Source organism: Rhodnius prolixus, unplaced genomic scaffold (genome assembly GCF_049639745.1).
Source record: "Rhodnius prolixus isolate KJV_2025 unplaced genomic scaffold, Rpr scaffold_11, whole genome shotgun sequence".
NCBI lineage: Eukaryota > Metazoa > Arthropoda > Insecta > Hemiptera > Reduviidae > Rhodnius > Rhodnius prolixus.
This window is the reverse complement of record NW_027411625.1, coordinates 10,045,551-10,072,734: the sequence shown is the minus strand read 5'-3', so window position 1 is coordinate 10,072,734 and position 27,184 is coordinate 10,045,551. Positions and strand designations below refer to the sequence as shown.

Below are 27,184 nucleotides of genomic sequence, written 5' to 3'. Positions count from 1 at the left end.
GGAAAAAATGATTTCGGAGTGTTTTGGGATCCATAAATCAACTTAAATAAAAAATTTATTTAAATTTTGGAGAAATATAGTTCAAACTCAAAATGATTTCCTTAATATCTATTGCAGGTGTATAGTCTTGAACAAATTGTAAGGATCCTGGTACAGCTAATATTAGAAAATGAAGAGCTAAATAACACCATAAAGGTTGTGGAATTTGCAGCTCATCCGATTAAGCTGCTAGCTCCAATCGTAGCTCAAGTCCTATCTGATCTACCTCTAATTCAGGTAAGAGTTCTTTATTACTTCAAGTAGAGGGTTTTTACGTAAGAATACTTGGATTGTAGTTTTCGCACATAAGAATTATTTGCAAATTTCTACTCGTGAAAAGGTGTTTCTCAAACACTGGTTTGATGAAAAATATCTTAAATTTTTTAAAGTCGGAAGAGAATCAAAATGATCGTAACAAAAATAAATTTATCTTTTGGTTTTAGAACTTTATGTAACTTATAGTGCTTTCTTAAAAAGATCTTAATTTTGGAAAATAATATTACAGTCAAAAGACTGAAATCTGACAATAGAGAAAAACGAAATAGAGCACTCACTGATTTATGGGGTACTGTGTTAAAATATATGATTTCAAATACATTAGATATGATATATGATAAATACATTAGATTGTTTAGAAAAACAATAAATTTTACAAATAGTTGGAACCTAAAACCTAAAGCCTTTTCCTGGGCTTTATTAAATTGTAGCTCCTAATTCAAGGGTGTTTCGAAATTTTAAATGTTTCGAATTAAATACTTAAAATTGCTTTAAAAAAAAATGCAGCTCGTACATTTCTTGTGTCCTAGCCTGTAAATTTCTTACAAGCGCTTATAAAATATACTTTTATGTAAATATGTATATTTTTTCAGCCTGATATAACTGTACAATCGAGTAGTACAAACCCACAGATAACAGATCTACCACCAGAGATCATCGTCGAAGAAAAGAAACTTCCGGCAAATAAAGCAGCTTTGATTGCTGTGGCCAGCAATCTTTTGGAGACAGATCGAGCTGAGGTAAGTCCCCACTATAGGATGTTATAACTTTCTAATTTTTTCTACATGAGTTTGAGAAAGAGCAATATCGAGAGAGAATAGAATAATTCAAAAACGATGCTCTGCTGGAGCAGTTAATAATCTTTCGGAAACATTTCCAAGATCAATATGCCATGGTCGAAATCGTCAAATGGAAGTACTATTTTATTTAATATTTGGTTATTCGATTCAATTATTATTATTATTATTATTATTAAAACTTAAATCGATGGAAAGTATCGCAACTAAAATAAAAATGTAACCATGGACAGTATGTGATTAGATATCGAGAGAGATCTACCCTGAAGTCAGCAGTTTAATGAAAATAAACATCAGATATTGACGCATCATAAATTAAGCCTAAGAAATAGTAATAAAACGTTTGTTTACTTGAAAAGACTACTTGGGTAGTCTTTGGAATAGTTCTCTCAAGTCATGAGGCACTTCAAAGATAAAAATAATATGTTTTTTTTTTTAAAAAAAATAAATTTCAAAAAATTAATTTGATCAATATTTTCACAGCTGTCTTAATCTTTCCCACTGAGTGGGTAACCATTTTTTTAAAGCATAAAAATCGGCTGTCTTATTTTATTTAAAAAAACCTGAAAAACATTAGTGTTTAACAGCGTTTTATTTTCAAAGATACTCGTACTTCGCATATGGTTACAGCATACAATTGTATTTAAATTTTTTTACCATGAAAATTCATTTTATGAATGTTTCAGAATTGAAAACTATTGTAATATGAATCAATGTATCTGTAGATTACTTTTGAATTTAATAAAAATATCAGTAAACTGAAAAACGTCTTGATTTTATGTTTGTATACCTAGAAGGATGTAGGCCTATCATTTTAGAGGGTTAATAAAATGAATATTTACTAATAATTCGCGGAATGATGGGATGAAAAAAACTTTTGAGATGAACTTTGAGAGCTACACTGAGAGAATATTGTAGATTTTCATTTTATTTTTGCTTTCAGGTTTTACAGAACTGTTTAAACAGTTTAAAGGATAGCGGATTTATTATCACTACGGAAGATATTGGAACCGAATTCAAGATGAACGATCTCATCACAGTAGCTTCCTACAATTGTAACAATAAATGCATCATCTTGCTGAGAAAGGTATCGTTTGAATTTTACATGGCTGACCAAAGTTCAGATACAGTAGACTGCATTATCTAGTGCCAAATAGGGCACAAATCAGCTTTCTATATATATATACATATATTTTAAAAAACATTTTCTGCTGTGAGTATTACCGGTGTGTTTGTCTTGCCGAAGATGGAGGGTTGTAATTCAGACCAAACCACAGTATACGATTGAGTGAAATCGCCAAGTACTGGATGACCAACAACTGCCCAATAGTCCTCCCCCCCTCTATATCCGCCTATTTTTAGGTTGTAGGCATCATAAACAAGAATCACTTCAACTAACTAGTTCAAAAGCTGAAATAGCTGTAGAAGAATTACCGTTTCAAAAACTGTCGCGTCATCGCCACCTGGTCAATCAAAGAAGTTCCATCTAACAGCAAAGAGGTTCCCTCATATAATTTAAGTAGCATACATCTCCGACCAGATATCTGAATCTAAAAAATAGTTCCTATTATCGCTTGTAACATCACCGTAGTCTCAGAAATAAAAGGAAAAACTTGGAAATTTAGGTAAACGAAGCACATACTCACTACGATTATTATTATTCCGCCAAAAAGGAATTAAACGCGGGATTCGAACTGGGGATTTCTTACTTACAAATAATATGTATGCTTCTAATCACTATACCAAAACCCACCCCTGTTATAAATTAATAAAATATTAAGGATTAGGATCCATTGCTCGTTTTTAACTCCTTATTTTTTACTGTAATCACGTCAAGCTAAGTTCCTACAATTATTTGTTGAGTAAAATGGGTTTTTAATTTCTTTCTTTAGCTTGTCATTGTAGATTTTAAGTTTATAACAACAATTTATAAAATGCAGGGTTCATTGAGGAATGTACAAAACGATGAGATCATTAAATATGACAGTGATGACTTTGCCTGGGTACCGAAAGCACAAAAGTTGTTAAGCACGATTGAAAATAAAAAAGTGATATTCTTCTCGGAGAAACAGAAGCACAGCGGCTTACTTGGGTTTTATAATTGTCTAAACAAGGAGACAGATAATCGGAAAGCAAGGTTAGTTTGAAAACCTCTTTTATTTGCGTAGAGATTTTTTAAATGTTTCATTCAAAATTTTTGAATTTATCTACAAGTTGTTTTTGTGATATGATCTCCTATGGTCTCTATATGACAGAGACACCTCATTTTGCAACCTATAGATTGCAACGTAGTCAAATAAGACTTGTTACCTCTTCCTCTGTGTATAATTTGCATAAGGATCCCATATTAAAAATGCGCTGGATAATATCGCCATAGCACGCATGTTTTATATCCCTGACCGGCATGTTTATATCTCACACTACACTTGCAGCCTCATAGTTGAAAATAACAGCTGATGCCAAATTCTCTATACCAAACTGATCAATCTACCTCTTAGTTATTCCTTGGACAAGTTGTAGACTAATGTATGGATTAGCTGATCCATTCCTTGCCAGTTGATAGAGAACATCATTTCGCAAGACGCGAGCATGCCACTCAAGTGTAACCTCGCTACGCCGAGATATCCAAATCCAGGGACATCCTGCTCTTCCATTCAACAGATAACTTTTAGAAGCTATCAACGGCTTCAATAGCTGTTTTGTAAAGATGAGAACTATCTAACATTTTGAGGCCATTTCTCAAGGTGTCCACAGCACAAATCAGGTTTAGGACACAAATCAGACAACCAGAAATACCTCATTTTAGAGACAATTTTTTTAGTTTTTCTGCCATTTTCATGAAGCTACTTTTTTGTTTCCATAAAGTGCTATTTTAGTGAACTGTACGCTTTAACACCAGTATAATATCTATAAGAATTAGATTTGCGGTCAAATAAAAACATCTAAATTTGAAGAAAATCTGATTAACCGAAACGGTTTCTTTAATGAAAAAGTTTGTTTTCCGTTCATGGCAGTTTTTTTGTAAAAAAAAGCCTCTCAGTTTTACTTAAAACATTTCAACAGTTAGTTATTTTTGAAATGTTTTAGACGATTTCAGCGTGTCACGTTTCTCACTTAGGTTTTATTAGAGTATGAACCTGTATAATATTGTACAAAATACGATCTAGTAAATATTTGATGTGTAAAGAAGCATGTTACTTAGAAGGTTGAAGAATTATAATTAAAGTCGATCATTTATTTATTTTCAGATGTGTACTAATTATGGACAATAATGCTGAAAAATTTTCAATAACAAGCACATTTTACAGCGATCAATTAAGTAAAGATCTAGCGATCAACATTTATAAGAATGGAAAATGGGGCTCGTATAGACATTTCTTGATAGATTCTAGCAATATAATCAAGACACAAAATGCTTATGTCAATTTCACGACAAGAGGCGATCTATCATCACTAACTTGGTTCAACGGAAATTTTAGTAAGAGGTAAGTGACAAAATAAAAATTGATTTTTTCCAACCTCATAGTATTCAGTCTTTGTGAGAAGAAATAATATATCTAGTTTTCTTTTTACTTTTCATTTTTGATTAAAAACATAACTTTACTAGTTTTGATTTGTTAATAACTATATTATTAAGCAGTTACTGTATATATTTTTATTTCTCTGCCGTAGCCAGCTTACTGAAGACACAAAATTCGCTTATACTGAATATTGTTCTCTGAATTTCCGAGATGTCATGTTAGCTACTAACAAATTGGCTCCGGAAGTGATCAGTAAGGGCAGACTTGATCAGGTAAGAATGGATATTAAGAGATAGTTAGTAAACTGTACTCATCTTCCATCTGCATAATTATTAAGAGGGAATTACTACCTGAAGTTTTCTTTTAAGTGTAACAGTCAGTACAATCTACAGATTTACTAAGTGTATAATATTAATGGGAATAACAGACTACGTAATTTCTACGTTGGTAGAAATTAGCTCGCTGGTTAGCGCTCAAGATTCCCACGCGGGTACGAATCCAGCTGTCGGCCCTTAGATTTTCTTTTTCTAGGAGCTTGTTACACAGTTCACTGTCAGGTGATAGATAATATTGTCGGTAACAAAAAAAACTGTATCCAAAAGCTGGCCAGGCATTGAAAAAGGCTCCAGATTGCTAATGACCTCAGATTTTGGACGCACCTTAACTAAAAATACCTTCTCTCTAAAGTCAGCACTATGTATTAAATGCATCACTTTTAAATAAAAAAATATTTTTAAAAATTTAAAATTTCCAACTTTATTTATTCTTTTTCCAGGATTGTGTGATTGGATTTGAATTTTCTGGCTATTTAGATGATGGTACACGTGTTATGGGATTTTTAGAAAAATCAGGTCTCGCTTCGAAGGTGTTGTTGAATAAAGATTTCCATTGGATAGTGCCCGATGATATTTCTTTGGAAGAGGCGGCAACAATACCTGTAGTTTATGCAACAGTGAGTAGTTTTGATTTATTATAATAAATTAAATGTAAAATTGATGAAGGTTGCTTAGAAAAGGCTTAGGCATAATAGCAATCAGTTTTTCAGTCAAAACTGTAAGCAGAACTTATCTGTGTGGCAATAATTTTTGTAGCCTTATATATTTGATCATTCAGTCGTAGTGATGTGCCGGAGAAAACACTTCATAACCTCTCACATTCACCTAACGTGAATGCAAACCAAATGCATTCCAATTCGTATAATCAATAAAGAACCAAACTCATCCAAAATATCATATCGATTCATGCTAATGAGGGTGGAGTACTCGATATTCCTTGCATTCTTTATACGTACTTAACCAAACAAATAAACCTAAAAGATATCCTATACTCAGAACTCGATATTCCAACCTAACTCATAATACATGTACGAGTATATTCTGCGCTGCAGCCCATTCGGTACCCTGGCTTCCAAAACGACTCCATCCGTCTCGTATCTTCAGCCATCATTTTGACACCCCATATTTCACTGCTTCCTTACCCACCAGATCCAGTCATCTCATTTGACGGCTGCCAATTTTATTTTTTTTGTTGGTTTCAACCGATTTAAACTTCATAATCTTCATGGAAATCCTAGCATCTTCTCTTCCAAGCATTTGCCTAACCCATCAGAGCCTATAAATTTGAATTAGACAGCTTAAGAGGATCATTGTAACTTGCGTACAGTTCCCGATTATAGAACTTTCCATCAAACATTATTTTCATCCACAGTTCCGTCCAATTTCTGTAGGATTTACTTTTCAAGTTCGAGAAGATCTTCTGCTCGTATGTCTTTTTTTTAGGACACAGCTATTCGGAGCCGTTGTAAGATATCAAGACCTGTCTAATGAGGATTTTTTACAATGTCTTTTATTTTCGTATCCTCGCTAATTTCTTTAGATTTAAAATGCTTGTATCAAGTTGTAATAACTTTTGTGAGTGGCTATTATCTCTTTTTCAATCAATGCAGGGAAGTATTGTCGTCATCTACAAAGGTTCCGGGATACTCGGACTATAAAAGTTCTTTAACTTTCGTTTATCTTTAGCCCCATAGACTATCTCAGGCGACTCTTTTGCCTTAAAAGCCTTCTTTAAGCCTGATTCTGATCTGCATTAAATATTATATAATAAAGATAATATCGTCGACCTGGGCTAAAAGTTGTCATCTAAGTGACAATCCCTTCTAAGTATCACAGAAGCTTGGATCCTCCATCTCTCGGCTCGGATCGTATTTCTCTTTGGATTTGGCTCATCTGTGGATACGTTTAAATCCAAATAGTTGCGCACATCAACGATCTCTGTAGATCCTCCGTATATTTTGTAAGTGTCAGGGGTGTCGGTAGTTGTGATGTTAAGAAAAAAAAAGAAAAAAAAGTGGCTAATCCACTTCTCCCCACGGGGAAAGTTGCTCTGCTAGGTACCAGTTTAGCCTAAACCAGATTATTTTTATACTTTTTTTTTTCAGGTAGTTTATTCATTTTTCTTGAATGGTGGATTGAAGAAGGAAGACTCAGTATTAATCCACTCTGGTACTGGGGGTGTGGGCCAGGCTGCCATCAATATTGCGTTGCATACTGGTTGTCGTGTGTTTACAACGGTTGGTACACCTGAAAAAAGGGAGTTTATCAGGAAAAAGTTTCCACAGGTACGTAATAAAAAACCTTATTCTAAATGTCTGTTTTTTCTGATCAATGCAGCACAAAAAAAAAGAACAAAACTCTGTTTTCCCTTCGGTTTTGTACAAATAAAAAAACCGTATACTTACGGCTATATTCAGAAAAATATTGATAATTATAAAAGCAATTAAAACATCAAATATCAACACTTTTCAAAAATGAAAAACATAAATATTAATTTTATTTTAAATTATCCCAAATAAACTTTTATTGTAAAACTAGAAAACCATAAAAAATGTTTCGTATTAAAATCATTTAATTATTTTTAATGAGAAGGATGTGCTTGTTTACCTTCACACAATAAATTAAATCTTGGATAAATATTTGTTATTGAAGGTCTCATAGCATTTTCAATATTTTTATATTGGAACGGTACTTTGTTTTTATTGACGTAAAAGTTGGAAATGATGATTCACATAAGTATGTGGTGGCAAATGGCAAAGGAACTTTCAATGCTTCGTCAGAGATTGTTGGATATTCTTTTTTTACTACAATCCAAAAAGTTGCTAAACTTTTCTTGGGCAAGTTACTGAAGAAAACAAAAAAAAACTTGTTTTTTCTATTTACTTGTTACTAAAATGTTAATAAGTGAATTAACTTATCAGTTCAGAATATATTTCCCTCGAGAGGTCGCGATCCATAGTTTAAGAAGCACTGCTGCTAGGTACTGGCCTAAAAATTTTCAACTCTTCTAGATTCCAGATGAAGATATTGGAAACTCTCGAGACATATCGTTTGAGAGGATGATCATGAAGCGAACAAATGGCAGAGGTGTTGATGTTGTATTAAATTCATTGGCCGAAGAGAAGTTATTTGCTTCAGTGAGATGTCTAGCCAAGGGTGGTAGATTCTTGGAGATTGGCAAATTTGATTTTAGTAACAACAGTCAACTTGGTGAGTTCACTTTTGGTTTTTAACTTTTTTTTTTTTTTAGAAACTTTTGTGGGGTTATGAAAAAGGAGTTTTTGGGTCGCTTATTACAAAAACAATTATATTCTTGATAGCAAAAAAAAAAATATTAATTTTTTGAGATATTGGTTCAATAACTTTCTTTTAATTTTTTTGCATTGATTTATAACAGCGAGGTTCAAGTACGACTATTTCCAAAATTTCTGCTATGGGAATCGGGCAAAGAATAAACAAGAAACTCTCTCATAAGTTGTATCCATCTTCTATTTATCCCAACTATGCAAAATATGATCTGGGACCTTTTAATTAATAAGTAATTATAATGGTCTATTAAAAAAATAAATAAATACACCGGGAACTATAAAAAGGAACACTATTGGGCAGACAAACTCGTTGGCCTAAATGGCCGTTTTGGTTGCCACTACAAAACAATTATTTAATTATTTACAATTTATGTAATGTTTATAGCGTCATATTCACTGTAATAATAACCTCAAATATGTACTTTAAATAATCGGGAAAAAGAATATATGAAAAAAAAAACAATAAACATCAACTTCTATAAACATTAAAATAAAACCATACCCTTCAGTAACTAATAATTTAATTCAATGATCAAATAATACCTTTAATGATTGTTTACTATAGCCAACATATTTGACCAATGATCGGGAGTCTCTGTCTTTTTTAATTTCCTATTTTGCTGAAAAATAAAGTCTGAGACTTCCAGACATTTTCTAATTGTTAGCTTGAGATAATACCATATTCTGAATTTGAGCCAGGGCATGCAATTTACAATTGTGCGCTTTAAAAATTTGAGTTTTAGCTATTAAATAATTTTTAAGTACATTCAAAATATGCTTTAAAAGAATTTATTGCATTCAATCACACAATGCTGGCTTTCTTAAACTGCATACAACGACAATTGCAATATTTAATACAGTTTGCAAAGTGATTTGTAAACTTTAAAACCATGTTTTTTAATTTTTTTTTTCTTGTACCCGAGTTGGGCAGTTAATTTAAATACAATTTTTGATCGGCTCCAATGTGTTTTGACAGCATTAAAGGTTTGTTGTTTCTTCCATCATTATTTACAAAGGTCTGATGGTCTTACAGGCATGGAAATGTTTCGAAAAGGCGCTTCGTTTCATGGCATCATGTTGGACAATATTTATGATGCTCCAATGGAAACTAGAATACAACTGACTACCGTAATGGACGAGTACTTGAAGCAGGGAGTGTTGAAACCTTTGGAGAGAACCATCTTTAATAGAAATCAAGTGGAACAAGCATTCAGGTATTGCAGTCAAATGAATATTGAAAATAAAATAAAAAAATCAACCTAAAAATAAGTTTTTACAAAGGTCCTTTGAACACGAACTGGAAAATCAGATTACTCGAAGTTCAATCTTAATTAGCTTTTACATAATACTAATAGCAATAAAGGATTGGAAAAGTGGGACTACAAATAAATGCTGCCAAGACCAAATATCTAAGAGCCGAAGGACCTGCAGATCATCCCGCGCACGTAACACTTGGCAATTATATGATTGAACAAGTTGATTCATTCATATACCTCGGAACCTTAATCTCTAGGGATAACGATGTATCCCTAGAAATAAAAAGAAGGAGTATGTTGGCCAATAGTTGTTATTATGGATTGAATAAGCATATGAGAAGCAACTTAATATCAAAAAATACAAAAGTGCTTCTCTATAAGACCCTGATCCGTCCTGTGTTAACATATGGCTCCGAAGCTTGGGTGATTTCAAAAAAAGATGGGGGGATGCTGCAAGTTTTCGAGAGAAAAGTTCTTCGACGAATTTTTGGCCCTATTAAAGAGGGCACGATTTGGAGAAGAAGGAAGAATCGGGAACTGCAGCATCTATTCCAGGAAGCAGACATCGAAAAGGTAATCAGGCTTGGCAGGCTCAGATGGGCAGGCCATGTGGCAAGGATGTCTGATTTGGAAACACCCAAACGGCTTCTGCAAGAAGAAGTACATAGGATCAGGAGAGTGGGCAGGCCCAAATTGAGATGGAATGATGGGGTATGCGTGGATGCCAGAGACCTGCTTGGAGTGAGGAATTGGAAGGTTGCTGCAATGGATAGGAGTGACTGGCGGAAGCGGATTGAGGAGGCCAAGGCTCAGTAATGGGCTGTAGCGCCAGTAGTAGTAGTATAATACTAATAGCTAAAATATTGTGTTGTAGGTATATGGCCGGTGGTAAGCACATTGGTAAGGTACTAATCAAAATCAACGATCCACCACCAGAAAAAATAGGCAAATTCGCTGCCTTGTACGATGCCAAAGGAAAATTTTACTGCAAGGACGATATGACCTACATTATAGCAGGTATTTTGATGTTATTAATTCTGTAGATGTTTCAAAGTTAAATTTTGTTTTAGGTGAACATTAGGTGATACCAAACCCTACGGTACCGAAAGCTAGTCCCGATAAAACGAACAGCACACAAAAAACCCAGATTTGATTCACAGCTGTCCTAACAAATTGGACAGTAATTTTATGGGGAAACAATGTAAGCTCTTAAATCCGTTCCACACAAAGATCCTGAACCTAATCTTTCCAAAGGCCGAACAATCTGTCTTTAGAAGAATGGCAGTTTCTTCTGTATCACTATTTCATCTGTTTCCTATACATCACATCCTTTATTTATATTTAATAGAGAAAAATAAACGTTTGAAGAGAGGCGCCACGGTAGTGGAGCGATTAGAGGCAAGACCTGTAAAGCTAATATGTATTGTGGTAATGAGTTCAATTCCCGGTCTTTTAGGCCTTGGATTTTATTTAATGGTTAATAACAGATATTTACAGTAAAGTATGTTTGCTAGTCGCCTCCGTCCACGACTACCTAACTGGTAGTTGGACGTAAAGCTCGCCTTACTTTACTTTTAAACGTTTGAAGAAACATCAAAAAACATTTGCAATAGGGAAAAAGTCTTGCGAGTATTTACAGAACATTTTTTTTAAAAATTTATACTACTTGTTTGATTAATACGATTTATTGTTGGTTTAGGTGGCCTAGGTGGCTTCGGCGTAGAGCTGGCTGATTGGCTAGTACTGCGAGGTTGCAGAAAACTATTGATAAGTTCCCGTAGGGGTCTTACCGAAGGTTATCAGATGCTGAGAATTGATATTTGGAAATCATATGGCGCTGTCGTTGAAGTAAGCACACCCTTAGATCTTAATCGTGACAGTCAAGGGTTTCGCCTATCTTCAACACGTCTTGGATAAGCAAAATATGGCTTCGCTGGACTTGTAGTGGGCAAAAACCAGTAACACAATTGTTCTGAGATTTTTTTTATTTTATATTTTCAAGCATAACACAGGAAATCGTACTTATTGAACATTTCACGTTCTATTTTGGTATTAGAATTTTTTTTATTTGTCAAAAATCACCAGACCAGAAAACGTCTCTAACGTTTTTTTTAAACCCTATTTTTCAACATATTATATGTACATAAAGGTTGTCTCTTGTATAGAAGCAATGGTAACTGAGCGGTTAGTGGCGAGGCTCCCACAAAGCTTCTGTTTACTGCAAAAACTGGTTCGACTTCCGATTAATTTTATTTAATATGATAATATAAGAAATTTAAGCGCTAATGGCCTAAGATTTTGATTCGCCTTCAATTAAAAAAAATTCATTACTGAGAAATTACAATCAAGAAAGTTGATTTAATTTACACTTATATTTCAAACATTTTTAATTTTATGAAGAGGTAATATTAAACTACTCTTTTAGAAAACTATTTAATCTAATTTTAAGTAAAATAATGTAATAGAACTGTGAACATAGTTGCAATATGAGAAAAGTGATCAGATATCAAATAAAGTTGCTATATGTTGCAGATCTCCACGGAAGACATCACCACGGAGCAGGGAGTGAAGAACTTGCTGAACACGGCTATAAAAATGGGTGCAGTGGCTGGTATATTCAACTTGGCTGTCGTGAGCATCTGTTCTAACATTTCAGTTTCTTTAGCGTAATAAGCTTATTAGTTTTTTTCTGAGAGCCATACTTTTTTTTAATGGATTTAGGGGTCCCTGACTTGAGGCTTTCTACTTTATAGGTTCTAGGCTTATTTCAAAGTACTTTTATACTAAACTCATCTGAACTGTATTTACTAAAGTGAGCAGTTAAACTGTATGATAAAATAGGCGTGACCTTGTTACACTTACAAAAATTTGATAGATGTCTCATTCAAATTAGAAGGGTACCGTTTTAATCTCATGCAAATTAGCCCAATGATATCCGACTTAAGGAACAAAAAGGCGTTAGATTTTTACTACGTATTAACGGGTAACGGTCAGAGATAACGATCCCAACAGTTTATTGAGCTATCACCAACTACTCCATTAATTTCCTGCGGATTGAAAATGAGCGCTTGCTTTCAACATTCAGTTGGATTAGAGGTAGCTGCGAGCTTGAGGACATCCATTCCAGGGATGCAATTCTAAATTATGAAAACATCTAACAAAGACTTTGAACACTGTTTATTTTACCAGCGACACATTCTGAAAGAACATAGCTGTTCTTAGCATATGAAACTAGTTCACTGCTCTCATTCTAAAGACTTTAGTTCTGAAACTAATTATTCATTTGATTTCCAGGTACTGAGCGACGCATTGTTTGAAAACCAAACTGAAGAGACATTCAAAATCTCCGCTGGACCTAAAGCAATAGCCACAACCTTGCTAGACAAATATTCCCGAGAACTCTGCCCAAATTTAGAGAATTTTGTTATATTTTCATCTGTTTCCTGCGGGCGTGGTAATATCGGCCAGACTAACTACGGACAATCTAACTCTGTCATGGAGAGAATAATGGAAAGTAGAAAAGAGGACAACCTACCGGCGCTGGCCATTCAGTGGGGAGCCGTTGGTGATGTTGGCTTAGTTGCCAAGATGAATGATCAAAAGATTGATGTAGTTATTGGTAAGTTAATATAATCAATTATTTTGTTACAATTATTATTTACTTATTTTCAGACTTCCAAAGTTGTAACAGGCTTCACTCAGGATTCATGGCAAATCTGAATGTCACCAGCTGCAATGCGAACCTGAGTGCTCTGGTGTTCTTTGCTCACACGAGTGTATTACCACTGAACTTTCCTTGGCTCATCTTCTTCTTGTCTATAATGTTACAGGTGGCACTTTGCAACAGCCAATTGCAAACTGCTTGCAAATGATGGATATATTCTTGAACCAGTCTGATGCCATAGTCTCTAGTATAGTGGTGGCCGAGAAAAAGTCATTATCTTCGGCTAATAACATTGTGGACACAGTTGTTAATATCTTAGGTAAGTTCGTTTCTTTCTGTAAATTAATGTCCCCTTCACTAATTCAAGAGAGAGGCTATTTAAAAAACCGGACTGTTTTAAAGTGTATTAGTGTAATTTTTTTATTCACTGTTTGAAAGCAACCGTGTACAGCTGCTGAAGGTAAGCGCGTTCACCATAAAAATGAATACATAATTTTGGTCAGCTACTTAGCTTTAACTTCAATAATAATAATAATAGGCATAGGATCTTCGGAAGCAGACAGGTTCACGGTAGTAATCATGTGACTTTGATGAGGATGTAGAGAATTAATGAATAAACTTTATTTAACATTTAGGTATATACATATGTACATAAGGAATTCCAGTATAAATACTATAACCTCCAGCTAATTACAATTGTTACAAAATAAAAAGTAAAAGTAAATAATGAGGGGAAAAACGATGAAAAACCCTCAGCCTCCAAGGAAAGTTTTACTTCAGGGAGTCCTTAACTCTTCTGTGCCTGTGCTCCGTGTCCATACTATAGTCCTCTATTAGTCTGCAGAGGTGGTTGTGACTGGATTCACACTTGCTGAAGAAACCAGTAGCGTGGTACTTGATGTAGTGTTCTACATAGTCCATGTTGATGTTAGAGTGTAAGTCTATAATACGGGTGTAGCGGGGGGAAGTTGTCACAAGTCTGAGGAATTTATTTTGTATGATCTGCAGCGATATTGGATCGACATGTCAGACTCCAGGAGGGAAAGCATAAAGTAACATGGGCCTAACCACTACCTTGTACAGCAGGAGTTCATTCTCTTAGGGACAGTTTAGAGTCCCTGGAGAACAGCGGGAATAGCACTCGAATGGCTGCCTTACCTTTATTTACTCTGTCCTTTATGTGGGGGGTAAAGGTCAGCCCACGATCCATTATTACTCCAAGGTACTTGATAGTGGCAGCCCATGGCACAATCCGTCCCCCGAAGTGGACATGTCGATACAAGATCGGCCTGCGCTTGGTGAAAAGGATAGCCTCTGTTTTTAACGAGTTAATTTTTATTTTCCACTTCGTGAAAAATCGGTCCATACATGACATGGCCATAGAAAGCCTGTTGACTATCGTGTCTAATCTCCAGGACGAGGCATAGACAGCGACATCATCAGCACACAAGGCCAGTCTAACATCCTTTAGTCGAGGCATTGGGTTAAAGTAAATAAGAAATAAGACCGGTCCTATTATTGAGCCCTGAGGCACTCCAGCAGTTGCTTCATGAGGAAGAGGTAAGGATGAGTTTAATGAGACGTGGAACTTTCTATTATTTAAGTAAGAGTGAATAGTTTTAGTAATGTAAGGAGGGAAGTTATATTCAATCAATCTGTCCATTATTCCAACGTGCCAGACAGTGTCAAACGCCTTGTGGATGTCCATCAGAATCATGACAGTGTGCTTGCGTTGATTAAAGGCCTCGGTGGCATCGTCTACAACTCTGGCTAGTTGGGCGGTAGTAGATAATTCTGACCTAAACCCAAACTGCTCTTCTTTGATAATATGATTAGAATCCTGATGACGATTGATCCTAACTAGTAATATTCTTTCGAAGATCTTACTAATTGTGCTGAGGAGACTAATTTGTCTATAGTTGTTTGGGTCATTTGGTGCTTTAGGATGTAGAGAAATACAAAGCACTAGCTCACAAATACTGGGCACTTGCTACAGAACTCTGGCATTATCTAAAACCACGTTAGTTGGCCATTTCCATTCATTTTAGTGCCTTTTAAGTCCAAGATTTTTACTTTAATAACCAATTAAAATTTTACTAAAAAATATAGCTCAGTTTTATTCACCTAGGCATAGCTCCATACGTCTCCATAGCTTTTTTTTTTGTCCACTTCATTGCTTGCGCGTGTAAATTTAAAACCCCGAGGATTTGTGTCAGCGAGTATTGTAATGTCAGAGTGCTAATGTACCACTGTGAGCATTCAACTTCAATCAGTAATTAAACTCAACAGTAAAAAATTATTGTTGTATTTAGAATAGAATAGAATAGAAAAGAAATTTATTATTCTGGGACAATTGTCCCCTAAGAATAAACACAGGTAAAATAGAGGCCTTAATAGCTTGGCCTGTGATTAAAAGAAAATAAATAAGTATTTACAAAAAGTGAAAATAAAAATAACAGCAGAAATTAAGGAAATAAATTAAAACAATTAAAATTTCGGAGGAAGCTGAATAGAAAGGAGATGACTGGATAGACGGGATTTAAAGATAGAAAGGGTAGGAGCATGGCGGACAGATGATGGCAAGGAGTTCCAGAGAGAGGTAGCACGTATTAGGAAGGTCTTGTCAAAGGATGAGGTATGGTGTGAGGGACTATAGAGATCAGATGAGCGAAATCTAGTATTACGGGAATGGATCGAGGATTTAAACTTAAGGAGTTGAAAAATATAGGAAGGCCTTTGAGACTGGATTTATTTACAGTTAAATAAATAAATATAATTCGAACTATATTTTAATTGGCATTCTCTATTTGCAGGATTGTCAGATTTGAAAAATGTGAGCCAACACTCAACGCTGGCCGAAATCGGCATGGACTCCATGATGGCTGTCGAAATCAAACAAACCTTGGAACGTGAATTCGAAGTTTTCTTATCACCGCAAGATATTCGCTCTATGACATTTGCGAAACTTCATGAAATTTCCTCGTCTAAAGAGGCTGGCGTACCTGCCGAGATTATTACAGATAGTAAGTTGAAATTTTTGTGAAATTTGAGAAATTTTTCTTCAATCTTAAATTCCTACTAACTAATCTTTAATTTTGTTTTCAGAAAGCGCAGCAAATCTGTTTGATATCGGACTATTGATAACATTAATTGGTGATGAACCAGAAAAATTTGAACCCTGTGTGAAATTAAGTTCAGCCATACCTAAGGACGTGTTCTGTCCACATAAATTATTTACGATACCTGGAATTGAGGGTAAGAATGTGCATGTTAATATGGTAGTTTACAATTGAGGCTATTTAAAGTTACTAAAGCCATCTATCCACTTGCAAATAAGAGTTATCACCGTGGCACATCTTTTCAGTCACAAAAGCGATGCAGAAACTTGTCTTTATTTGTAGGATTTGACTCGTGTTATTATTAAGTTTACGTGAAAAAATGTTTAGTACATGCCTTTCTGTCGTTATCAATTTTATCCGCAACGTGAACATCAACGTTCACACCTCAACAGTTAGCTGCAGCTGCCGATTGTTCTATTCTTCATTTCTTAAACTAGGACGCTATTCGGCATCTCATCATAGAGTGTGGTAAAGCACCAGCACAAGCCACCCCCCTTACACTAGTAAGAGAGGTACTTCGCATCCATGAGACTCCAAGCACAGATTTCTGAGCAAAGAGTATTGATTCTAAGATATTTGACTTTCTAATCGAATATTCATGCTCTTCATATCAAATATCGACTTCATATTTAGTTAACTTCGCTACTGGAGTTCCTTATTATTGTATTGTGAATTTCTAAATGGTCTGTATCTGTCGGTTTGTGTTCTAGGTGTGAATGCAATAATGGAGACCATATGTAAAGAAATAGAAGCACAAACTTACGGTCTACAGTTTGACTACACTAGATCAGTAGATACTGTGCAGGATGTAGCCGATCATCTACTTCCGGTAAGTCGAATTAAATTTAGTTAAACTTAATTTCTTCTTCTGGCACTTTGATTTCTGGTACCTGTGGGAGTTTGTTCATTCAGTAGCCGAGTTGATGCGGCTCTGAGATAGCAGAGGACAAGGTTCTTGTCACGCTTAAAGACAAGCTAGCCAATGGATGTACTCGTACAGTGGAGTCTCGGTTAACCGTCATGACCGGGACCGGACACGTGACGGAGAGTCGAATAGACGGATAATGGAAAAAAAAAAACAGGAAAACTTCCAGATTCTTTTGTTTAACGTGTACAAAACTTTGTATTAACTGGTATACATATTTTATACGTTTATACGCTTAAGCCTTAAAGGTCAGGCATCTTTCATTATTCAATTCATTCTATTGTGTATTAAAATTAATGAATACAATGTCTGCGACATCTAATCGGTTTTGTGGGCGGTTTTGTTTGTGGTTGATCTTTTTAGGAAAAAAAACCTACAAACTGTCGAATGATGGACACGAGTATGTACCTAAAAGACAAAGGGAAAAATCTCAAAATAAAATATTCACACTCTGCGTTGAACGGGGGGTTGTGACCGTCACTAATCTTAAATTAGAGCCCGCATTAAAAAATTTCTTTTCTTAGTTTTTACATACTGAGGTCAGTGACGGTTAATTGGAATAGACGGATAAAAGGGTGACGGATAACCGGGACTCCACTTTTGGGAATCCATCTTTTGGTATGAATCGCGTGATACCTTAGACTGAGCTAGAGTTGGACTGTGGGTTCGCTTAACCAAAATAGTTGGTAAAACCCAAATAGTAAAAGGGAAATTCAGTATTGTATGTTTGTAGTGCGTTCAAACGCAGCTCTATTTTCTCTCATTAACTCCATGAATCTTACTGATGAAGTTGGGAACGATCTTACACTAAGTAAACATGCCCAGCTCTATGAAAGAGTCTTGAACTTTATTCATTATTTTGATATTATAATTTGAGATTACAGTATTTTTTGTCATAATGTTTCAAAATATAAAAACTGAGTAACATACTAAATAAATTCCCAACAGAGATTAAAATAAAAATCTGCCTATTTGCCTATTTAGGTAGTTCTACCACATGTTCAAGCAGATGGAACTTTCAATTTGGTGGCATATTCCTTCGGTGGACTTGTAGCGTTATTAATGGCGCTGGCGCTTGAGAAAGCCGGCTACAAAGGTAAACTAATTCTCATCGACAGTTCACCCTTCCTCATGAAAGAACTGGCATCTTTAATGGGTCCTGATGATAATACACTTCAGCAGAAGATTTTGCTTAGAGGTGTGGAACTTTTCGTACCACATAAAAAGGTCTTGGTAAGTAATATTACTTGTGAATACTTTCCCCTTTGTATGTATGCGTGTGAGAATACGAGGTGTGTTCAAAAAGTAACGGGAATTTTCGTTTTTTGAAAAAAATATTTATTTATTCATCTACATTAATATTGTCGCCTTCAAAGTAGTCCCCTTCGCATACAATAAACTTGCGCCAGCGCTTTTTCCAATCCTCGAAACACTTCTGAAACTCGATCTTTGTGATAGCTTTCAGCTCTTTCAGCGATTCGCTTTTAATGTCATCTATGCTTGTAAAACGACGGCCTTTTAATGTTCTCTTTATGTTTGGAAATAGAAAAAAGTCACATGGAGCCATGTCTGGCGAATATGGAGGCTGGGGCATCGTTAAAGTTTTGTTTTTGGCCAAAAATTCACGAACAAGCAATGAAGTGTGAGCAGGTGCATTATCGTGGTGCAAAATCCATGAATTGTTTTGCCACAAATCCGGGCGTTTTTTTCGGATTGCTTCACGCAAACGGCGTTGAACTTGTAGGTAGTACTCCTTATTGATTGTTTGACCTTGTGGCAAGAATTCATGATGCACTATGCCATTAAAATCGAAGAACACAGTGAGCATAACCTTCACATTCGACCGCACTTGTCGAGCCTTTTTCGGTCTTGGCGATCCAGAATGCCGCCACTGGGACGATTGAGCCTTAGTTTCGACATCATATCCGTAAACCCATGTTTCGTCACCTGTTATAACACGTTTCAGTAGATCCGCATCGTTGTCGACTTCATTGAGTGACTCTTGAGCAACTTCCATTCTCCGCTGTTTTTGTTCGAAATTCAACAATTTTGGAACAAATTTTGCTGCCACACGTTTCATACCCAAAACATCCGAAAAAATTTCATGGCATGAGCCAATTGATATGGCAACATCATCAGCGACTTCTCTGATTGTGATTCGGCGATCGTTCATAACCATTTCTTTCACTTTTTTCACGTTTTCATCGGTTGTTGATGTGCTTGGACGTCCAGGTCGTTCGTCATCTTCAACGTTTTCGCGGCCATCTTGGAAACGCTTATACCACTCGTAAATCCTTGTTTTACTCATAGCAGACTCACCATATGCCTTTATTAACATTTCACACACTTTATTTCATTTTTTACGCAAAATTTAATACAAATTCTTTGATCCATTTTTTTTAACAAACAAAAATCGCCAAGCTCGAAAAACACGTCTAACCTTAACGGCTGCCACTTAAGAAGTAAACAATGAATATTACTGAAAATTTTATCGTACTTCAGGGGCATGTGTACCAACATAATAAAAAAAAAAATTTTACAATCAGACTCTCCAAACCCGCGAAATTTAAAAATTCCCGTTACTTTTTGAACACACCTCGTATTACAAAAAAGATCAAAATACTTCTTTAGTTCGGCTACCAACGGTGGGTGCCAAAAAATTAGCCAATCTTATGTGCCACTATAATTCAGCTCCAATAAATTTTATTTTAACTTTGTCTACATATAAATTTAAATCTACTTCCATCATTTTTATTTTAAACGTGTTTTTTTAGGCATGTTATTTTAAATAAGTCCCTGTTAGAGGAGCAGTATTAGCTTGATTGTTTAATCGGGCTATAGCAATGGTATCTCTCCAACTGCTATTAGCAAATCTTTTTTGTTATTAGAAATGACAAGTAACTTTACCATCAGGCTTTTTTAAAAGAAAGATTGGATGTAGATCTGACTTAATTTTCACTTTTCTTTTACCGCTTGAAATGATTGAAGAAGGACGAAAATTCCCTATTTGTTTATTTTATTCCTAATGCCATAATGTCTACCATACATAAATAATTCAATAAATATAATTTCTGTATCCTTCCTTACTATCTCTTGAACTTGAACCATTCATTTATAGAAGGTTATGTAGCGAGAAAGCAACAGTTAATAGGATAATCACCGCAAAATGGCCGCGAAATATGCTCGCCTTTCCAAAGATTCCTGAACGAGCCGAAGGCAATTCTTTGTGATCTCATGTGCCTCGAATTGTATAGTGAGAACGGTTTTCTAAAAAATCTCAAAAAAAAGAAAAGAAAACCTATTCATTGCAACTGAAACTGTATATTTGACTATAAAAAACTTCCTTTGCTGAAAATAACTTCCAACTTTTATCGACAGGTTGAGAAAACAATAGCGAATCTGGATTCCTGGGAGAGCCGGATGGATGTCGTGATGGCGATGAGTGAGGGTGAAGTGCCACACAGTCCAATGTACCAACGTCAATTGCTGACAGCTCTATATAGACGTATTAAAGCATGCACATGCTTTAACGGTATACCCGAAAATAGTATTGCATCTACTGTGTCCTTGGTACGACCAATTACAGCTACTCTTCCAACTGAAGAAGATTATGGAATATCTAGGGTTTGTGCATATTTTAAAATTGTGTTTTTCTTAAGATGAGGATTAACAATGGTGTTAGCCAAACTATGTAGAAATTTCCCCCTTAATCTTGAAGTTTTATAGTTTTTTTTAGCGATAGGTTGTTTAAAAATATTATTGTAGCAAATCTGTATCTACAATTTTGATTCTATGCAATGTTCTCCCAGGGTTGATGTTAACCAGGCTATGAACAGTAGTTGGCTGGCTCTTATATTCATTATTTAATTAATTTTTATTCTTATTTAAAATGCTCTTCTTTTTTTTTAACATTCTTAGCAAAAACCCCCTCTTACTAAATGTTAAACAAGAATACTAAGAGAAACTTCTTGGATTTACAGTACTGCAAGGAAGACGTGGAGATCTACTATGCTGACGGAAACCATTTAACCATCATGAGTAACCCTAAAGTCTCTACAATCATTAATAATATCATGGGGCTGCACGAAAGTGTTAACCGCAAATTACCGGAATTAACAGTCCCACCGAATACATATCATGTAAAGAATATTAATTAGTTTGTAAATTTTAATAAATTACTTGAATCTTAAGTTGTTTATTTCGAAAAGTTTTGATGATTCTCCATCTGTTAAAATGTTCTAGCAACTCCTGAAATTTTAAACCAAGGCAATCAATTGACAATAATATTCTTCATCAATCATTTTGTTTAGAACTTTTTTTTGCAAAATTGAAGTCTACCTCATTTCCAAAGCAGCCCTCTTCAGGTTACTTCTGTTGATGTAGAAGCACAATACTGTCCATATAATGCAGGTCGATAATGCAGAGATGGCAAAAACGACTTTAGAAGTTGACGCGCTTTACGAGTTTTAGTTTGTTTTTTAAGTGATTATCGATTATCAATTTAGATTTGCTATTATCAATTTATTAGTGATTGATACAAGAAAATCGTAAGGTTAACTTCTGAGATCGTTGACGTTATAGTTTTTTTTTTGTTTAAAGATGTCTGTTTATTGCATAAAAAGGAATAGTGGATGAGAGATGAAGTTATCATCAGCTATTTAATTACACCATCTCTAAATAATTAGCAGAACATCATCTTATTGGGGTTCAGTGTCTTTTCGATTGCAGCGAGTAAATCTGCTTAAGGCTTTGAGGAATTTAAACTATTTTTAGCCACAAATGTTTTGAAGGATTACAAAACAATAAAATATCTGATTTACTGAAAACGTGGCTTGAATTATATGAAAAATTTTGCAGCAGATGAGGGATAGAATGGCTATATGTATATAAATGAATTTTCCCATTTTCCACTGAAACCACTTTTTCTAACTGTAGTAGGGTCCTTAAAACGTGTTTGCCCGAGGAAATCTTGCTCTCGAAAAATTTTACCAGAAGTATGAGAAAGTAATAATTGTAAGAGATAGTCATGAGAGGAGCACCATATTATATTATTTAATTGTTTGGGAGTGGGAGAAACTGAAAGTTCTGGCCGTAGAGGGGGTACAGTCACAAAGTTGTTGAAAACTTTTTATTAAATCTATGTGGTTTGGTTGGCAGTGCGGTCTGTATCAGCCGCGTGTTTACAAAAACACACACACACATACACACAGTTGCGTTGGTAGGACTGCTGCGTTCTAGACGGGCAACACTGATTTTAGAATTCGCGGTCCCCTTTAAAAAAATATAAAAACTTTTTTTAGAAAGAATGTAATGTCTGGATATGAATAGGAATTGATATATATTTATATCCGCAAAAAAATACTCGAATAAATTGAATCCCAAAACGAAAAAAAAGAAAAGAAAATGGAACAGTACGATACAAAAACTGTAAACAGTTCAGATGATCTTAATATAAATGTTAAATCCGGGGGTGAGGAGATAAGCTGGTGCAAAGAGGAACTACCTCAAGCAAAATATGGTCGTTCTACAGAAAGAGAAAATCCCATTGCTTCGGCATCATCCACAAGCACTGCTAGTAATAAACCGGCAAGCCATCTTCCTAAGATGTCCTCCATGGAAGAGGAGAGTGTCCGCGATAAGCTACGGCTCAAACTCTTAGGACAACTAGCTGATCATATCTCCGGACAACCAAGGTATACCAAGGATTCCTTTAGGAAAACCTTTCTGAATAAGGTAAGCTGTTTTCAATTTATTTAAAATCATTCAAATCGATTAACCAGGAGTATTTCGAACGTATCGAATTAGATTGTGGCTCAGAAATCCATCCTTCAGATCCCAGAGTGAGATAAAGTGATTTTTATATATTGATGTGTGTGTTGTATGTGAACACAATTTTAAAAAAGAAAAATTGCAATAAGTTCCATCAATAAATTACGTGCCAGGCCGTTTTCTCGGCATGTCTTTAACTTAGTGGACGAAATTCCCTATCCGCTCCAAAGAAGAACTATTTTAGTGAAGGAATTTTTTTCACTTTTTTGATCTTTAATCAAAAATGTTTTGGCTCCAGGAGTTTACGTTAAACTTGTTCTAATTTATGCACATGTAGGATCTAGAGCTATTATTTCAAACGTTTTCCAGGGTAAATCTTTCTAGGACTCTTGTGAGGAAGGGGCGAATAGGGGTCCTCCTCAAGTTCCTTTCTACAATGTATTGTGCGTCTTACTACTTACATAATCTCAACCAGGAAACAATGAGTTGCTAAAATTCCGCATTAAGAGAAAACAGCGTGACCAGAAATGCAAGTTTCATAAAAGATATATATATTTTTTAAAGTTTTCTTCTAAAGTCCAACAGTTCTTTAACAAGCTGGAATCTTCAAACTGGTTTTACTGACTACGTAAACTCAATTAGTTTTATTTAAAACATTTTGGTGAAAAATTGATTTTAGCAGAGGTCTGGAGGAGAGGATATTTTGGAACATCTCTAAAGTGCTATTACTCTATATTTTAATGTATTACACCATCTAACGAATGAATTAAATATGTTCATAATAAATTGACATTTCAATGAAACATTTAACCGTTCTTGATGGTAAGTTATTGGTATGACCGTAAATTGCAATGAAATGGCTTTAAGTCATTTCGCACGTTGTTTTAAATAAACGTTACAAACCTTTATATGCGTGCCAAGTTAATAGAAAATCTGTTTTCGAAAAAAACTCAAATAAAAAACTTTAAAGAGTACAAACAGTAAAGAGATGTAAAAAGAAGAATGAGACGAGATTTTTAGTCATCTATAGGTCCGTGGCAAATAACACAAATTAGTAGCATGTTGGAGAACATTTTTCTCCTGTCAGAAGAAGTTAATAAAGTTAACAATGAACAAAATTGTCTACCATCTATTCTCGATTTTGAAATACTTAACTTAAATGCTACTTATTATGTAGTAATAGTAACCATTTACTGTTCATTTAGTAGATTTTTTTTTTTAAATTAATAGTTGATCATAATCTGCATGACTACAGAAATATCAATTCTTTAGGAACTGAAAGAAAATACGTACGTGCTATATGTCCTATCAGTAATAGAAAACTATCTCTTACATGAAATTGGTTTGCGAAATGTATTTACAGATTGTTTCATGAAAATTACTGCCTATTCTGTAATTTAAAAAAATTATATTTTCCCGTTTATTACAATTTTACTGGAAGTGTATTATGTTAACTAAATTACACATCGATTGAGCCTGTCATAAATTACAAGCAGTTACACTAAAAATAAGTCGATGTCAAATTCGAGAGTTTGTTTGCAAGTAATATTTATATCTAATGTCCCCAAAACAGATAAAAGTAAATGTGTTCGGAAAAATTGTTTTTTAAAAAAAAGGGCTTATGGTATGTACAATGTTTATTAAACACACTGTTTAAATAAGCTCCTAAAACCCCTACCACTACTTGAACAAAAATGTCCAGACGATAGTGTGAAGACATTTTTTGTAAATGGGCAATATTAAAATTTTATTTTGGAAATTTTTCAAAAAATAAATAAATTATTAATGGAGATCCAAGCTCATAAGCTAGTTGAGGCGACCTTGCAAATAAGGAACATTGCCTAGAAAAGAAATCTAATTCTACTTACAGATTTACTGTTAGAATTTTATTAAAATAATTTCTTTTAAGAGATGCTAAAATTGGGACACTTTATGGAGATACTACCTAGAATTGGCAGGAAGGTGAGAAATAATAAGAAAATCTTGCGGTTAGCAATATTTTGAATGTAGCGGTAGGTTGTCTGGGGAAGAGGAATGTGCCGAGAGATTGTGCTATAGGGTTTAAGATGATCCTGTGGATTTATGGAAATTTTGAAAAAGTGAATGGATTAATTGAGTGGCAAATGGGACATTGGGGTTGTGATTAAGGATGCAATTGGAAATTGGTAACGCGGTGAAGGAATTTGAATATACGAAAGATTTTTATAAGTACATTTTAGATAAATGGGATATATTAGACGGCCAAATAAATGTGAATGCTGATCACATAAATATTCAATCCATTTTTATAAATATATGAAAAAAAAAAAATAGAAACCAATTCTTTAAAGTCGATCTTCCAATTAACCAGTTCTCTTAACATTTAAAATTTAACCATTTCTTTTGTCACTACCTACTACTGTATAAGAGGCGTAACTGTGTCTGGTTCTGATGAAGCACTTTAGACGTGGTGCTTAAAGTAGTACTTTTCAGACAACCTTGAACAAACCAAATCAGAAAAAAAAATTCAAATCAAAATTTTAAGTGGATAATTAGTAAACAAAGGTTAAAGAAATTCGTGGGAACTATTTTCGAGAAACGGCGAAAAACTGAAAAATCGCTTCGAAGTTGAACTGCCGGTTGACAGAGAAAAAAACAAATCTATCATATTCAGTCTTTATTATATGTATTTCTAACAAAAAGTCAATTTCGAAAATATGACCCGACCATCAAAATCTACTAAGTGGCACATCCGATCATTTATTTATTTTTTTAATTCAAAACTGTTCAGTGGTAGTCTAATCACCCTTCTCACACAGTTGTAGGTAGTATCCTTACATCAAATTTTCTTGGAGAAAAGTTTAAAACAGAAGTTGTAGTTCTACACACAGTAGAACAAGTATTATGTCTATAGCTGTAACCCACATTCTTTCGAAGACTTGGAATATGAGAATGTTGCCAACAATTACAGAGATATTAGAGAGGCAGATTTGGTCACGTTTTTTATTATAAATAGTATTGTAGAAGGAAATTATTAGAAGGTCGTTTATCATCACCGATGATAAATTAATTATATTCGAAGTGTTTTTTTTATTTTTTTTTTGCCACGTTTAATTTATTTTTCTAGTTTTGCAAGTTTTAAGATAAATTATTCTTTACTTTGGAACATAATCTAATAATGAGAAAGCAAGTAAAATTTGTTAATGTAGAATATTAAATAATATTAATGTACTATTAATTAGTCGATTATTGCTTACTTATTATTTTTTTAAAGAAATTTCTTAGGCAATACAAAAGAATGGGCACATCATTAACCTACGGAATCCTAATAATACAAAGAAAATACAGATCAGGTGTGCAAATGACAAATATTATGCATGTATTAATTATAATAATTCAGAAATGATACTACAATGTTGTGATCAAAGTAAGTTTCAATAAGGAACTGATAGTTTCTCAAATTTTGTTAATATATATGAAACTTTGCTCACATACATAATAAATAATTAATTAAATAATACATGTACCAAAAAGTAACAGTTCAAATAAACACTCCTATTTTGAGAAAAATTAAATAAGTTTATAAAGTCTAGAAAATAGAAACAGAAAAGTTAATAAATGAATAGAAAAAGATCAATCTTAGTTATAACAGCCATAAGTTACTTCTTCTTACCGAAATACACTCTACTTCTGCCCAAATTAGGTTGTATTTCCTTATATTTCCCTCGTTTATGTTAAAGAATGAATAGAAAAAGATCAACCTTAGTTATAACAGCCATAAGTTACTTCTTCTTACCGAAATACACTCTACTTCTGCCCAAATTAGGTGGTATTTCCTTATATTTCCCTCGTTTATGTTAAAGAATGAATAGAAAAAGATCAACCTTAGTTATAACAGCCATAAGTTACTTCTTCTTACCGAAATACACTCTACTTCTGCCCAAATTAGGTTGTATTTCCTTATATTTCCCTCGTTTATGTTAAAGAATGAATAGAAAAAGATCAACCTTAGTTATAACAGCCATAAGTTACTTCTTCTTACCGAAATACACTCTACTTCTGCCCAAATTAGGTTGTATTTCCTTATATTTCCCTCGTTTATGTTAAAGAATGAATAGAAAAAGATCAACCTTAGTTATAACAGCCATAAGTTACTTCTTCTTACCGAAATACACTCTACTTCTGCCCAAATTAGG

General features: G+C 34.3%; 2 protein-coding genes across 2 annotated transcripts in view; both read left to right on the top strand.

Annotated features, from left to right (window-relative positions):
* Positions 1–21,424, top strand: part of FASN3 (Fatty acid synthase 3) — a 39,182-nt gene extending 17,758 nt beyond the window's left edge. The window contains exons 20-40 of the mRNA XM_074137972.1: positions 118–276; positions 909–1,055; positions 2,056–2,199; positions 3,053–3,249; positions 4,361–4,597; positions 4,785–4,905; positions 5,409–5,585; positions 7,074–7,253; positions 7,980–8,178; positions 9,310–9,490; positions 10,407–10,549; positions 11,232–11,380; positions 12,065–12,163; positions 12,827–13,151; positions 13,363–13,515; positions 16,010–16,219; positions 16,302–16,451; positions 17,026–17,144; positions 18,225–18,473; positions 20,619–20,864; positions 21,221–21,424. Of these exons, the coding sequence (XP_073994073.1) occupies positions 118–276; positions 909–1,055; positions 2,056–2,199; positions 3,053–3,249; positions 4,361–4,597; positions 4,785–4,905; positions 5,409–5,585; positions 7,074–7,253; positions 7,980–8,178; positions 9,310–9,490; positions 10,407–10,549; positions 11,232–11,380; positions 12,065–12,163; positions 12,827–13,151; positions 13,363–13,515; positions 16,010–16,219; positions 16,302–16,451; positions 17,026–17,144; positions 18,225–18,473; positions 20,619–20,864; positions 21,221–21,397 (3,762 nt within the window). The 3' untranslated portion in view covers positions 21,398–21,424. The remainder of the gene's footprint in view (positions 1–117; positions 277–908; positions 1,056–2,055; positions 2,200–3,052; positions 3,250–4,360; positions 4,598–4,784; positions 4,906–5,408; positions 5,586–7,073; positions 7,254–7,979; positions 8,179–9,309; positions 9,491–10,406; positions 10,550–11,231; positions 11,381–12,064; positions 12,164–12,826; positions 13,152–13,362; positions 13,516–16,009; positions 16,220–16,301; positions 16,452–17,025; positions 17,145–18,224; positions 18,474–20,618; positions 20,865–21,220) is intronic.
* A 945-nt stretch (positions 21,425–22,369) lies between these two features.
* Nox (NADPH oxidase) overlaps positions 22,370–27,184 on the top strand; it is a 50,828-nt gene continuing 46,013 nt past the window's right edge. Inside the window, exon 1 of the mRNA XM_074138626.1 lies at positions 22,370–22,973. Coding sequence (XP_073994727.1) covers positions 22,644–22,973 — 330 coding nt within the window. The 5' untranslated portion in view covers positions 22,370–22,643. The remainder of the gene's footprint in view (positions 22,974–27,184) is intronic.